Here is a 16,829-nt window from a genome sequence, read left to right as displayed (position 1 = left end):
TTCCTGCCCTTTGGGCGGGGGGCTGGATTCGATGATCTTCTGAGGTCCCTTCCAGCCCTAATGTCTATGAAGTCAGCATTCAGCTAGATTATGCAAAAAGTATGAAAAAGTGACTGCTCCAACAAATTATTTAAAGGTCACACTGAGTAGTTTATCAAGGTGAAGGTGTCTGAATGGAGCTTTCTGCTTGCCTGATCTGCAGAGACTTCCCTTGCTGTTGCGAGAGATGTACTTGTCCCTTCATGTGCTCAGAATATTTTTGATATAGAGTAAATCCATAGGGCTGCGAGTATTTGGGATTTGAGGGTAACCTGAAAGGTTTTCCACCGAAATGAATCCTAGCTCTTCAATCTAATTTGAATGAAATGCACAAAACCACACTTCACATTATCAAGCAACTCATCCTAAGCTAACTGCAACCTTCAAGTCTAAATGTTACTGACTGGCAAGCAGCTCATGTAAAGTAATGGTGCAAGTTCGTTCCAAGGGAACTTGGGAACAAGCAAAAGATGCAATCCCTTACATTTGTCTAGCTTTTGGAAAATATTGTTTGAGCTATCTTTTATGTTTCCCTTTAAATAGCCAAAGCCCCCTGTGTCTTAGATATTATGAATTGCATGTTTTCTTTGTATTACTGTAATACCTCCAGGCCCAAGGCTTGGATTAGGACCCCTTTGTGCCAGACACTGTAGAAACTTAACAAACCAGGTGCTTACAATCTAGATGCAAAATAAGAATCGGGTGAATATTAATTAAGACCAGGAATTAAAAGAATGAGACAATACCAGTTGACAGAACAAGCCGTGGTCTTAGCATGGCAGCAGTATACCTGTTATCTGATGTTACTTGTAGCCATCGTGGAGTGGTTTTAAGGAGAGTTTTAAGGTACAGATTTAAGGAGAATAAAATGGCTCTCAATGTTTAGGGGAGCTTCTTTTCAAGCAAAGAGAGACAGATAAGAGGAACCCTGTAGAGGCTGGTTAGAAAATTTAACAAGTGAGCAAGGAGGGGCAACTGGAGGCAGGAGGCAATATCTCTCCATTGAATTAAATGATGGGTTGGGAATGGGAATGCAGTGGAAGTGAAGCAAAGACTTCTAGAAAGCTTATTTTATAAAGTAGATAGGGAAGGGCCAGTGGAGGGACACCCATACAAGTGATATGGGGAAAAATGAAAAATAATTTCTGGTTCAGCATTGTGAACAGTCAAAACCAGAAAAGGACATTGCGATAATGAAGATGCAGGCTGATGAGAGCATGGATGAGAACTTCAGTTGTTAGGAAGGTCACATTTTAGAAATGTTATGCAAAAAGATCTGATAATGTTCAGATATAGACATAGCCTAGACCAGAGGATTTAGAGGTGCTGGTCAATCACAATCCCTAGATTACAGACCTAAGTGGTAGACGAGGAGAAGCGTTTCCATATTGACTGAGAAAATAGGTAGCAAAGAGAGAGCTCTGCCTTGAACAGACAGCTTGCTGTCAGGAGATGTGAAAGGGGATTGCAGCAAAAGTCTCAATTTTTCAAATGTGTTATAACTGCAAAGATGATTTTTTTTGCTTACTGTGACCTAGCAAAAACAGAGGAGCTTAGCATAAGGAAGGGGTACAAGTGGAGTGTCTGAAATATTGAGTAGTGGGGTTGTGAAGATACTTTTAAGACATCAGTGAACTCTTGAGCTATGGCTGTGAGCCTAGAAAGATAAAGAATTCAGAGTGGGGGTTAAGTAAGTTATTTTTCAATTCTGAAGTGTGGTGTTTGGAGAATTAGAGAGATGTTACGGTCCTTACTCAAGAGACTTTACAATCCGAGAATTACAAACAAGAATCTTTCCTATTTACCAAGGACTTTTAGCCAGTGGCTCAAGATCTTGTTTTTATGAACTGTTTTAGAAGCCATGCATCCTTAGCTTATCCATCCACAAAATCACCTTTTTTACATAACTGTTAGTTGCAGTTTCAGAAAAATAATCAAGGATTATTTCCAGTTTGGGGACTTCTGGAGGAGAGTAGTATATTACAGTCATTGGCAAGCATTATGCATAAAATAATACAAAAATAATGTTTGTGCTCATCAGATCTGTGCTTTTATTTCAGGTTTGCAGATTTTATCAGGGGCATGCTGAAACTTATACTTCTGCTGCTATTATCTGGAGCAACACTAGCATCCACCTGGTTTACTCTCACCTGTCTAACTAGTGTCACTCACCTGCCTTTAACTACAGGTAACTATAACAATGTTTAATTCTTAAATTATTTTGTTATTCTTGGGCATGTTAAAAATAAATCTGGATTTTCAGTCAGTACAAATGGGCAAAAAATAGCCATTAAATAAAGCCTTTTTGCCCAGCTATTTAAAATGTGCTAAAATGACATTGCCAAGAGATGCATTCATTATAAAACCACAGAATATAAATTAGCATTGGTTTGGGATGAGTCTTTGGAAAGAGTATTAGATATGGATGAATAAAAAAATGACAGATGAGTGGTAGGTGATGCATTTGAAAGAAAATTCAAGAAATTTGGGATCTTCGGATTCACAGCTTATAAATTACTGAACACGAGCCATTTTTTTAATTAATTAACTACCCAAATCTCTGTCCTGTCCAAGTTGACCAAGGTATAGATATCAGCGTGGTTCTTAAGAGACCTTTGTAACACTTTAACAAAAATTATCTTGGTCACAATATCAAACAGATACTCAGATTTAAAATCTTTTTTTTAAATTATTTCGTAATTATCTTACAGGTTCCATCTTTAGTTTATTGAATCTGAAAGCATTTTTTAAAAATCTATTTTAATGTGAAAAATTAAAACAAACTTTCTTTTACATGAAGCTGCTACTTAGTCACGGTCACTTTTAGGTCTTCATGCATCATTGTAATGTTGAAAGAATTCAGGTCAGCTATTTGTTGGTTCCTGTTGGGCATTCAGTAGAAACATTTGTGTGTAAGAAATTGTGCATGAGCTAGTCTTTACAACATCTAAATACAAGGCCAAATTTATCCCGATTAAATCCCTTTTAATTACATCTAGCTCTTGTGTCTGTTGGGTTCATTTTTCCTCTTAATAGGAGCTAGAGAGGAGGGTTCCTTTGGAATCTCTTCATTTTTCTTGTTCCTTCCCCTTTTTCCAAACACTGTGTAGGCTTTCTTTTACTGCAGAGTTATCTGTATCTGAAATATCTTCTTCTGAGTTAGGCTAGTTAGAAAGGGAGCATGCATCCTGTAGAACAACACTTCAGGGTCACAGGGTAACTAGAGTATATAGAGTATATTTCAGAGTGAAAATACCACCCCATGCAGGTTCACAATTTTGTGTGTGAGATGAAACGCAAGTTTAGGGTCAGCACTCAACTCAGGCTAACTGCAAGGATGACAAGCCCACTAGACTATTATTGTTAAAGATATGGCCCATGAGCTGGATCCAGCCTGTGGAACGCTGTCATCCAGCTGCCGGTGCTGCCCCTGTGTCTGTGTTCACCCACATGTTACCGGACTGGTCCTGCACACAGGGTTGGGGATGCTAGCTCCCCTGGTCTAGGATCCATGCTACACATAGTGCCACACCAGCTGGTCCAGAATGTGCCCTGCGCAGTGCCAACCCCAAAACGTGTTCCACACACGGTGCTTGCCACACACAGCACTCGCTCCAGCCATTTTGGGACCTATGCTGCATGCAGTGCCTATGAGTGCCACATGCAGCACAGGTCCTGAACTGGCTGGAGTGGGTGCTGCATGTGGTGCAGATCCCAGAGCAAATGTCACGTGTGCTGGATCTGGTATTGGGTGGAGGGGAAGCAGGTATATCTATGAGCCCAATCCAACCCCTTGCCCAGCTCCACACCTCTCAGCCAGCCTGCGGGGCCAGGTGAGTTTGACACCCCTGCTTTAGATGGAGGAGAGCTTATGCCCTCGGTGACTGCAACATGTATTAACCAAGCCAGGTTGTGTTACTAAGTGACACAGGTCTGCTGCCTTCTGCTTTTTATAGACTGACTATTCTGCTGATGCAGCTCTTACCCCCACTGTTCAGGTTGACCTAATTTATTTCAGAACATTATTAGCAATGAAAACAATGACTCAACATTCAAGTCAGCAAAACTTTCCTTATAAATGGCCTACAGTTTAAGGACCCATTGTACAAAAATCATTGTATACACAGTACATATAACATTAGTTCCTAGCTTTCAGATGGCTACTGCAGTCTAAAACAGCGACACTGGTATTTATTATTTATATAATGCTATCCCCTACGAGCTTCTTGTCAAACACAGCCAAAAGACAGTCCCTAGCCCAAATTCCTCATGACCTAGCAGTTAAATAAGAAACATGTAAATGGATGGAACAAGCAGACAGGGAGAGCTCAAGGAAATGATGAGGCAGTACAGGTCCGCATGGTAGGTAGTAGCCTCAGCATGCCACTGGTGTGTTAGCTGTCAAGTCTTATGTTGGCATCATTGCACATTGCATTTCTAAGTAGCTGTCATGCACTGATCCTTGAGGAGGGTAAAATAAAGCCACTATTTATAAGGCTGTAAAACATTTTGAATTGATGGTGTTGTATCCATCTGACATCGTTAAAGCTATGTATTAACACCCCTGGTGCAGGTATGCTTACATATTATATCTAAAGATAATAAGATAAAAAAGGACATGTATTTTTGTCATTTTTAATGGAAAATTGCGGGGGGAGGTGGCAGGTCTCTGCTATTTTATTCAAATTACCTTTGAGAGTCCAAAAATGCCCTTGGTGCAGTGAATGTGTCACAGCTATAAACCAGAAATAGGTACAGCAAATTGAAATACGTGACCAATGGAGAGGAAATAGCATCTGTACTGGTAGGTCAAATTTTTGATGCATCTTGGAATTTAAATTCAATTTTAAAAAGTCTTTCTCCCTAAAAAATAAACCTGATTTAAAGAATAAACAAATCAAGCTCTGCAGTAGCTGCAGCCATACAGTAGCAATCATGACATTGTTTTCCATCTCAAGTGAAAAAAATGCACTAAACCTTCTTACTCCTTGTGCTTGTCTGCTCCATTATTACATGCCTGCAGTAATGTGGATTTTTACAGAAATTGTATTCTCTGATTTGTTGCATTGAGCCGAACTTAAATTTCTTCTCACTGCCTATGTACAAGAACAAAGCAGACAGGTTTCAAGAGGTGAAAGTCATTATGCATACAGTGATCCAAACCAGACCTGGTATATCAAGATTTTACTTATCAGCCTTTCTCTTTTTTTTAAGAACTCGGTCCACAGTGTAGAAGCCAAAAAAAATACAACAGGCTTCTTATCTCTTTGTGGTTATTCATAACATGTGGCTTCAGCACTGTAAAATTAAAAAGGAAAATCCTAGGATTCTTAAAAATATCTTAAGATACTTAAAACTTTGTCACACAAGTTCATATGTAAGGATTTGAACGTTAAGTTACCTAAATCGGCATGCCATGATAAATATTTAGAGACTGCGTTCTTCTTTTCCATCTGATTGCTTAAAATAGATATATTGTTATTGCCTTCAAAATAGACAGTCCCTTAAATTGGGTTTTTACAAAAGACCCAAATAAAAACAATTTCTTTCCTGTGGTAGATTTTCTGTCCATTTTCTATTTAGGTTTGTTTTAATGGTATACACTGCAAATATTTCAGCACCTTTTAGAGAAAACAAAAAGGTCTTTGAATAGCAGTGCTAACCAAAATGGATGAAAAAGGCTTTACGGCTTTAGGTCCTAACGTAGACCTACCATGCAAGATTTCCTTTTCTTCTATGGCCTAATGTTCAAGCTTTCTTCACAGACAGGCACTTCTTTTTATCAGCTCTTCCTTATAAAAATTAATATAAAATAAATGCAATATGCCTGCTTAATTTAGATCTCCATCCATTGAATCCCAATGATATATCTTTATGAAATACCTTCTTATGGATGAAAACGCACAAGCTATTTAAGTGCTAATTTATAGGACTTCATGCTAGATTATTCCTAAATGTAATGATGTAATGTGATGATGACCTCTGCGCTCCACAGTAATTGGGAGAAACGGTACATTTAAATTGATTTGGTTGAACTTCTTTCTTGTTTAATTAAAAGTTTGAGGATGTAGAGTGTAAGTGAGCCAAAGTATAGGGGGTCAAATGCAGGCTGTTGCTGGCGGATCTTCAGCTTTGAGGAATCAGTTTGATATGTCTGTTTAAACATGGAGGTACCTCTTCATTCTCCGTCAGTGGAGCAGCATTGACATCAGAGGTCGAAGGTGATGTTTGCATTTTTTGTGGTTGGAGGATGAGCACTGTTTGTAGCGGTTTATCACTTTTTGTTAGTATTTTTCTTAGCAATTATTGTCTGGTGCTTTCCACCTTCAAGGCACTTGGAGTTCATTACCTAATCTTCAAAACGTTGCTGGGAATCAGATGTGTACCTCGCCAAAGAGACTGAGACAGTCCAGAATAACTTGTGCAGTGGAGACTCTAGGGAGCTTCCTGCCTCCCCATCTCAGAATGGTTTCTCTCCCAAAAAAGCTTTGTTGCTGTGTGACCATGCCTCACGCACCAGCTTGCACATGTACACCTCATTCTCATGAGCAAAATGAGCCTAGACCTGCAATTCCACAAACCATGATGACATCCAGACACCCCAGTCCAGACTGCTGCTGCTGGGCTGAGGGGGGAGAGATCGCAAAAGTAGTTACAGGAATTGGGAGTCTGAGTGGACTGCTCAGAAGGAGAATGCATGCAAAGTAACAGTGTGGTGGGTGGTCAAGAGGACAGTAGAAACTATAAAGAAGTGGAATACCTCTGGGTCCTGTAAAATGGTTATTAGCAAATGGCTGTCTACACAATGGGGAGGAGAGAAGTGGCTGGTTCAGCAGCATCTTGGACAGTCACACTTGAAACCATTAATGAGGTTGGTGCACTGAACACTTTTGAGCAGCTGAAGAGGTAACCCAAGTTCTGTTTGTTGAACTGTGACATGTATTGGAGAAGCAGATTAGAGAGCTCCCAGTTTTCAGCAGTGGTCCTAAACTCCTAGAAGAAGGTTTCAGACTGGATATAAGGAAAAATTTCTTCACAGTTTGTGAGACCAGACTCTGGAATAGACTCCCAGCAGGGGTGGTTCAGGCACCTACCCTGGAGATCTTCAAAAGGAGACTGGACCCGCATCTCACTGGGGTTATCTGACCCAGCAGTCTTTCCTGCCGAGAGCAGGGGGGCTGGACTCCATGATCTCACAAGGTCCCTTCCAGCCCTAAACTTCTGTGAGCATCTGTACCAGTGCCTTCTTCGTGATGCCTGTTTGATTTGTGAATAATTTGTGTACTCTTGCATTACTCATTGCCTGAGTCACCTTTGTTCTGGAAATAGTCTGTTCCTAAGGCTGAGCCTGTCCTTCAGTGCATGCAGGCTTTGTGGTGCATAAACTCAGCCCCCTCCTCTGAAAGTTGTGCACTCACCCATCTCCCACCTGCGTTCCAGAATAACCATTCCCATCCATATGCATGCATGCAAGACTTTGAAAACTTAGTTTAGAGTACCATGGCCTAGAGCTGGAGGCCTTGTTCCAGGCTTTCTCTGGCTCCATTCAGAAAATCAAGCTCCTGCCACACGTAAGGGAAAAGATATTCAGGGGTAATATTGTCTCCCGAGAAAAGGTGAAGAGTCCTCCCCTGAGGTTTTTCAATAGGTGTCACATACAGCAGTATTAGAAATCTCTGACTTCAAGGGATGGGAGATGGCAATTTAAAAAGTAATGCAGTTGTTTCCTGTATTTGCTTATAAAATATAGGCCTAATTATTTTTTATATAAGCAAGACATCAGTTAGTGTTCTGCAGCGTCTAATTACTTGGAAGAATTGTGTCCTTTTTTACATTAAAATGAAAAGTCTGCAGCTAATACATGAAACGATGAGTTTATGTTCATGTTATTATTCAGTGGGCTTTTCCTCCTTTCTTGCAGCAAGGCTTCTGCTTTCTGTCATTACTAAGGGTTTGCGTGCATTTGTTTTTTGGTGGGTTTTTTTTACTGTTTCTTGAGCAGAAATTAAATAAAAGCATATTTGAAAATTGTATGTGAGCTCTAACTGCTGACATGAAAAATGAAACCAAGCCCATAATAATATATTGCCATCATAGCTGCAGTATCATCTGGCTCAAGCACCTCTCAAAACTATGATTATGATACTTAAAGAACCCTTGATTCTGGAATTAGTTTACACTTGAAGCAAACTTGAATTTTCTTTTAAGAAATTTTAATTTTAATGTACAGTGTTCCAGCTAAGTTGCTTCAAGAATTTCAGAAACGAGTTTTTATACACTCGGAGAACTCTAAGGCAGTTGTTTCCACTGAATCCACAAAGCAGCCATTGATGCCTCTTTTTCTGTGTCATAGCAGTTTGGTGTTTGCTTTATATTGAAGCCCATACCATTATGTACAAGGAGTGGTTTGACCTAAAATAACTATTGTAGCATGGTTGGATGGCAATTTCAGTGTCTTGCCATTTTGCATCAATGATATCTGCATATGTAAATATTAGCACTTTGGAAGAATTGTTATGTAATGCCAGTTGCTTGCAGTGCAGATTCATTGTTGTCAGCATAAAATATCAAAGTTCTAATATAAGCTCACTCGGTAGACTTCTCTTTACAAAATCCTCATTTTGGACTGGGTAGCAGGCCCCCAGATTTCTATGGCAACTCCGTGAGTCAATAAAAAACAGAATTTAAGCTTTGCAATATAATAACTTTAAAAGAAAAGACTTTTTTTTACAGATAAGAATTTATGAACACATCTGTCTACCTGCCAGCCTCCAAATGAAGAACTTAATAAACTACCAAAATGAGAGATGCAAGTTATCTATGCACTGAGCATAGTTTAATTTCCTTACCCTAAGCAACACGTGATTGATTTGAATATGGGCAACATCACCTAATGAACAGAACAAGGGCCTGGGATGCTGAAGACCAGGACTGCATTCCTAGCTTTAGCACTAACTGTAAGACTGAGCAAGTTGTCACCTCTCTCTCCCTTTTTCCATCCATAATACGGGGATAATGACATGTGCCTTCCATAGAACACAGTGAAGTCCACAAATGGAAAAATGCTACTTAAAAGGTAAATATAATCAGTACAGTTGTCAACAATAAACCCAAGAACAGCAGCAAATACATCACAGAAGGTAAACTTGGGAGGTCCAGTCTAAGAGGGTACCTATAAATGTAAAAAATTTAAAATCTAATCAGTGTGGCAGCTAAATGATTTTATGGTCTCCACTTCTTAATCTAAGGATCACTTAGCTGTTAATATGATTTTTAGTCCCCACAAAGTAAGTAATTCTGCTTTCACAGCAAGTTTCGCTTGCTTCTCTTTTGAGAAATGTATGGAGCAAATCCAATTTGATCATATTTCCAGTTACTTTTGTGACTCTATCATGAGTTAAGAATTTGATCAGTGCAGTGTGGAATGAAAATCCATCCAATGAGCTGCATTAATGTTATAAGTGTACACTCCAGGGAAATCCCCCTTTGGGTTGTTTCTGCTTCTAAGTGAATTACAATAAAAATATTATATTATTTCACAGTGGGGCACATTCCTATGGAAAAATTATGGCCAAGTGCTTCCATGATTGTTCTTATCTCTGCCAATGGCATGAATGAAGTCATAAAGAAGTTTTACTGTTCTTTTGTAATAAATAGCTGATGCTCTTGCATGATTTAACTTGGGGCATAAGGCCTCTAAGTGAGACATCAGCCCATCATCAGCTTACGCTGCTGTGATAAGCAAGTCAGACATGCCCTGAATCAGTGGTTCTCAATATTTTTAGACTAAAGGCATCCCTCTGTAAATGCCAGCTCTAAGTGTTGAACTAAAACTCTTAGTTCAGAGATGATGATGTATGCACAAGGTGTATAAAAAAAACAAAAAAACCCAGAAAATACCCCAAGCAGAATCTTTATTGGGGACAAGGCAATAGGTTGCGTTTATTGAGAATACAAAAGTATTAAGCTATTGAATTCTTACTGAAATGCTAAAAGACCTTAAGTCCTAAATCACTCTAAGCATATAGATCTACACATGCACACAAAGTAGATTCGGCCGATATTAAGATGTTACCACTTAGTTGCTCGGGTTAACTTGGTGGCCAGCCAAGTTTTAAGCTTGAGGTCGGAGCAGGGTGTTCGTCGGGCGCATACCAAGATGCTCCTGTTGTCATTGCAGAAATCACCCAAGACTACTTAATCTCGCCCATTTTTATAGTAGTCTCCCATGTCAGCTGCACACCTGTGATGAGATGTCAGGCTTGTTTGTTTTTGTTTGAGTTTTGTGTCGGCTGCATGTTCCACATCGGTTAGATGTCAGGGCGGATTTCTTCACTCGGGTCTTATCTGTCTGCATCTTCAGCCGCTTCCGCAGGTGTGATACTCCTTTACTCAGTTCACATCTTTTCTTAAGGTCATGTTGTATGACTGTAGTACATACGTGTCAAGCAAGAAAAGAATGACAAATTTAAACCTACTAACCTATATAATCTTAAAATGAAAAACAAGAGCTTATAAAAGCAAAGATCTAAATGGATATGAATAGTTTTATAAAAGCAAGACTATTAGTCTATAAGCTTAAAATACCAGTATAGGTTTTAAAGTTGAAACAATCTTTTAAAAGTCAAGTTGGCCTTAATTCCACAATAATACCTTAGTCTTAGTATCTTAGTGTTCACTCTTTTTTGACAAAGAAAAATAAGCAATTTTTCTGTTGCAAAAAACTCAGATCACAGTAGGGCAAAATAGTTTTAACACAATGGATTCCTGTTTGAAATCTGTGGGCTTAACTTGTGTATTGTTAGCACTGCTAGATGTGCAAACACACTGCATGGCATCTCATGGTACCCTCAAAGAACTTGAGGCAAGCCAGGGTGCTGGGGACACCCTGCTTGAGCATCACTGCCCTAGATCTATAAAGATTTGGATTTAAGTAATATCTTGAGTTCCAAGAGAAAATAAGTCTAGTGCCATCTGCTTCCCTGTTTATCCACAGAAAGCTACTATATTGCTTGGCACAGCCCATCTGCTCATAAGAGGTACATTACTGGAATGTACCAGGGAATTAGGAGGTCAGGATTTATTGGCAGAGTGGTTTAGGGAAGTTTGCACAACACCACCTGCTTGCAGTCAGCAGTCTTTAGGCTTTTAGCTGTCACTTTCATGAGAATTAAATTCACCCCACAGAGTATTTGCGAACATTTAAGCAGTGACAGCATAGAAATTAAATGCGCGCACATGTGTGCGTGCACACCCCACACTCAGGGCGCTAATTGGTTGAAATCCACAGGAGCTTTTCCATCAATACCACTGGGCTTGGCTCAGATGCTAAATGTGCAGTTGTGTTATGAGGAGGGTGTGCTCCAAGAGGCGACTGCCAAATGTGTGTCCGGGGACTTTCCTGGAACACGGCTGCCCTGGAACGTTGTTTATGTGTATGCCTGGAAGATACTCAAGGAGGTTGTGCGGTATCCTCAGCTCAGCTGCAGATAAGTAAACAGGCACCACCGTGTGCGAGCGCTTCCCCAATTCAACTCTGTTCCTTGCAGGGTAAGCACTTGTAGCAGATGACAGATTAAATGCATGCATCTGTCTGTCAGTCTGGAAGTCTGGTATATGTAAGCAGGCCTGCAGCGATTATAAAAATCCAAAAGAAACCAAGCTTCTACCCACGTTTTACTTGTTGTAATAAGCCACCTTAACACTTCCTTTTATATAACTGACATGTTTTGTTTTTTCCTACCCGTGATGCTCCCACTGTGGCATGTAGTAGTAACAGCTAGCAGGGGAATGAGGACCCTGGCTTGTTGGCATCTCAAACATGACCATCGCACGACTCGTACGAGCCTTTTGCTTAAGGCTGCCATGGAGGCAGTGCCACAGTAGTCTCGAAGAGAAATCTGGCCCCGGAACAGCCGAAGCAGCATTGCTTTGGATGCATGTTTGCCTGTGCAATTCGTGATGTGGCAGCAGGCCTGCAAAATAGCTGCTTTAATGCACAGATTCCTTAGATAGCAAGTCCTGTGTCACAGTATCTTTACAAAATATCTAATAATAATCACCCTGGTTCCATTACTTCTAAATGGCCAGAGCTCACTAAGGTGAGAGACTCAGATGTATGCCTTTATCCCCAGCAATTTTCCTAGTTAATTGCTTTTCACAGGAAAGGGAGAAACACTGTTCTGTTATGATCTGTACATCCCCAGTGTCTATTTCTATCCAAGCAGATGTGAGTTTCTTCTGTTTTTTGGAATGAGAAATTGAGGAAGGAGTAGTCCCCGCTTCTTGAATCCTCTTTTCTCTAGGATTTGTTCTTGCTTATACTCGGTGCCAATGCCTGTCATCAGGGGTTCTTAATTGAAAAAACATTTAGAGTAATTTTAGCAGCAGTTCTTTTACACTATAAAAAATCATGGGGCTCTTTAATAATCATTCAGTGCAAAGTCCCTGTTATGAGAAGTAAATGGACTCCATTTTATAGGTGGCACTCACTGAACTACAGCAGCTGTGTTGCCCCTTGGGCTGGTATAAAATACCGTCATCACTACAGCATATGACATGAGGCTAAACACATTTTGAAACCCTTATTTATCTGACTTCTAAAACGTTTTTCCTGTATCTGTGATTTTCAGTGCTGTTGATCAGTTGCTTTTGTCTTTTAAACTCTGAATTGATGCAATAAAATCATTTTGTTTATGGCACTCAGAAGGATCCTAGATGTTTTACAAGAACACAGGATGAAAATATTTCTTCCTAAGCGTTAAAGTGTGTTTACAGTTTATGGGGTAACCCTATAAATTCGTTTTTTGAAGGTTTCCGGGTTTTTAATCCTCTGCCGTTCCCAGATTTCTTGATTTGCGGTTTGTTTGTTTTTTTAGTTTACTATATAAAAGATATAGTTACTAACTGCCAGGCCTGCAGCCTCATTCTGGGAGCTGTGCTTTTCTTTTTTTGCTGTTTGCTTATTTTGGTTTGTTTTTTTGCCTTTAGCATCCAACCTCTTGCTTTGGTTTTTTTCATTATTTTAATCATTAAAATTTATTTTATATATAATATATATGGTGAAAGGTGTTACTGTAGATATTTATTCAGGTTCCCAAGTAGCTAGGGCTGGGGAGAGGTCACTATACAAATATGATTTGTAACTGTTATCTTGAGCAGCAGGGATTCTGCAATGAGTATTCAGCCGACAGTCTCAGTATCCTTTCCATGCTTCCCTTTTCGCCTGCAGAATCTGCATTCATAAATTCATGATAGCATATTTACTCCATCCTCAACTAAATTATTTCCATCTTGCCAATTGCTTCCTTTTCCGGACTAAACTTTATTACATTAAATTCTCCCAAGTCACGCCATTAGTGCCTTATTGGTAATTGCTCTGTTAACAGTAATTGATTTATTTTCCATACCACAGTTCATGCAAACTAGATGCGTAAACTGCACTTGCTCCTACGTAGAATTTGAGGTGCTGTCGTCTTTGAAGTTTGGTTAATATATTTTCACCATCTGAAATTTCTTCTACTGCAGAATGAATTATTCCTTGTGTAATTTCTGTTTGGAAAGTGCTAAGGAATCTGCCTCTGCCTGACACTTTTATGGGAGAAGAGGAGATGATCTGGCCTTTCTTTCCATTCTGTAACGTCTTAAGTCAATACTCATCCTTTTTTCTCTCTAGCATCCAAAACTGCTTAAATGGGTAGCTACAGCTTAAAAAAACAAAAGCTATGGTTGCTACTTATTGAACAGGAATTAAAAGATTGTTAAAGTAAGAGGCTGAATTACTGTATGCAACTAGAACCTGAGGGAGATTTACTAACTCCAAAATACCAATGAGAACTTGCAGCAAAATCTATGGATATTGTGGCAGGAAGAACTGGTTGCTCCCTTTCAGATAAAAGAGCCCGATGGCTTCACGATACTAAATTTTCTTCTCACTTGCAGAACTCTGGTGAACTTATCTTGGAACTGCTCCTCTGACTTTCACCCTGCAGCTGGTAATAAAAGATTTTACAGGAGCTCAAGAAAGCTCCTAGGTCCTTTTTATTAAAAAAAAAAAACAAACAAACAAAAAAATCGCCTCCAGGTCTGTTACAAAAAGAGCAGCCAACCTAATCAGTCCCCTTCCAAAGCTATGCCATCTATATCATCTTCCTGGTAGCCTTTTCTGTTCTCTTTTTCCTTTCTGTGTAAATCCTTCTCTACAGAAAGAAATATGCATGGAAGAGAACAATATCAAATGAATGATCTGACTGACTGCCATTTATGCCATCTTTCTTGAGGCTTTATCTCCATTCTCTGATCCCTCATGTCTTAACAAATAATGCATGTGTTTTTAGCCAAAAGCTTCCTGCTCACTAACCATTCCTCAGTTGTGGGACTGATCAGTGTTTAACTTCTGATGAAGTAGCGCTTTTCAGTTCTCCCCTTGTCAAAACATTTTGGTATAGTATGGAAAAATAGAAGCCTACTTGAATTTCATATACTAAAAGATTTGCTAACATACTACAGTGTAGAGATGTTGTCATCAGGTGTAGTCTTTTCCCATCAACTAGGAAATGTCTATACTTCTGAAGGATGCATCTTTACATACAGTTGGTGCCCTTACAGAGTCTTCAATAAGTATTCCAGACTTCTACTACCCTTTTCAGTCTTCTAGTAAATGGTTTCCATTTCTCCCCTCCCCCTTATATGTAATTGGTCTTCTCAAGACACAAAGGTCCCAGCTCAGAAAATCCTTCTTTCCTAGGACAGCTCTTAAGGAGAAGCTACAGTTCCATTAAAATTAGCTGTCATCATTCAGAGCCTTTAAAAGCTGGTGGGTAAAAAAAAGAAAAACATATATATTTTTGTATAGTGCCAGTAGACATATATTAGTTGTACAAAACATCTATATTAGTGCGAGGAATATAATAACATCTGAAGTCACAGAACAAAGCCAATCAGAGAAATGACTATATTCTATTATTATGTACCCAGGAAGAAAAATAGGAATTCTGTAATAGTAAAAAATTTCCTTTGCCAAGTAGGAGTCATTCCTGGCAGGTACTGAGTATATTTAATTACCATTCGACAAATGGGAATTTCAACATCTCACGAGTCAGGTCATGGCAAATCTTAATGCTCTACTGTCTGGGAAATCATAAGCATTTGTTTGTACAATGGAAGCAAAAATTAGTTTCTACCTCTGACACTGAGTTGAAAGGTTAATTTTCCGTTCGCTTTTAATGCAGTTCAGTATCTAATTGTATGTGGAGCAGTAGTTATTGTTCGCTTAGGAAATAACTCGGCTTGGATGTCTCTTTGCATTAATTTTTTCCCTCAAGGATTCCCGTTTGGTAAGTGGACTCCACGGTATTGAATGGATCTACAGGAATTCAATTCTGTATGTAAATATACATTTCTGAATTTCAAACCAAATAATAAATGCCAACTACAAGCAGTGAGACATGATATATGCTGTGATGTACAGTGGGTAAAAAAATAGATCTGATTATTCTGTCTTGTCCGTCAGTACCAGAGCATCTTTGTTTTGAAGTATCCTATTCCCTTGTATACTACACATCCCTTTTCCCCCTAAACTCAGCCATCCAAAATTTGAGTTGCATGTCTTAAGTGCAGAAGCTGGCTTTCTAGGCTGGAATAGAGGAATGAAATCATGGGGATGTTTTAAAGTGGATGCTGTGCTTCTCCCCACTACCAACCTCGAGGAAGGAGGGGCTGGAGTTCATCCTTCAGGGTTAGGACTATAACATTAACCCTTTCACAGCTGCTGCTGAATCCCCAGTGGCTGTGAGAGGGTTAACACATCAGCCTTTACCCAAGCAGGGCCAGTCGGGATTCAGCCATTCAGTCTAAATCCCCTGCAGCCATAATTCAGCTGTGATCCTAGAATAATATTTGTTTCACTCTGCCTTCCCCAAACAAGGTGCATCTGTCTGGAGGGCTTACAGACTGCAATAACATGCTATTGTAGGAAAACGGTGACATAACTCATTGCTGTTTCTATTTTGTTTCCATTGTAGCCACACTGTATACATCCTGCATTTTGCTAGGAGTGTTCCTCAATAGCAGCATACCTATATTCTTTGAGCTTTTTGTGGAAACAGTCTATCCAGTTCCAGAAGGAATCACATGTGGAGTTGTCACCTTTTTGAGTAATGTGTTCATGGGCGTCCTTTTGTTTTTCCTCACGTTTTACCATACAGGTAAGAAATGTTAGATGTTTAATGTAATTCTCTGTGTAGAAGCATTCTGTGCACGGTCAGTTTTGGTACCGCCGGAGGGCAGTTTATATGCAGAACTCCTATTAATGCTTATTATGTACATATATTGTTTGCTGATAGAAAAGCCCTCTGAATTGTTTATCTTTATATGCCTGCCAATCAAAGAATGAAATCCTTTAGTAGAAGATGAGTATCCAGATTGTAGCCATATTGGTCTAGAGGCAAAAGGAATCGGAACTCGTGGTAGAGGTGATATCTTTTATTAGACCGCCTAGAGTTTTGCAAAAAAATTCTTTAAAAACTTGCAAATAAAGACTTTATTTTTTTTGCAAAAATATAGTTATAGAATCATAAAATCAGTGAGTCAGAAGGGACCTAGATTGTCTAGTCCGACCCCCTGCCATGGGCAGGAAGGAGCTCTGGAGGAGGGGGGAAAATGTTGGTTTGATGAATCAGAACTCATGGTAGAGGTGATATCTTTCATTAGTAGAAGATGCACATTCAGACTTTGCTTTGAACTTCCTGCATCAAGAAGCCATTGAGATAAACACGGTGGCTATATATATA

The 16,829-nt window shown here is 39.4% G+C and overlaps 1 protein-coding gene across 1 annotated transcript in view; it reads left to right on the top strand.

Moving 5' to 3' along the window:
* Positions 1-16,829, top strand: part of DIRC2 (disrupted in renal carcinoma 2) — a gene marked incomplete at its 5' end in the record, with an annotated part of 117,951 nt that overhangs the window by 91,358 nt on the left and 9,764 nt on the right. The window contains 2 exons of the mRNA XM_019522807.1: positions 2,100-2,227; positions 16,062-16,244. Coding sequence (XP_019378352.1) covers positions 2,100-2,227; positions 16,062-16,244 — 311 coding nt within the window. The remainder of the gene's footprint in view (positions 1-2,099; positions 2,228-16,061; positions 16,245-16,829) is intronic.

The sequence above is a fragment of the Gavialis gangeticus genome, unplaced genomic scaffold (assembly GCF_001723915.1).
Source record: "Gavialis gangeticus isolate Ggan-Ray unplaced genomic scaffold, GavGan_comp1, whole genome shotgun sequence".
NCBI classification, from domain to species: Eukaryota; Metazoa; Chordata; order Crocodylia; family Gavialidae; genus Gavialis; species Gavialis gangeticus.
This window is presented reverse-complemented; position numbering and strand designations above follow the sequence as displayed.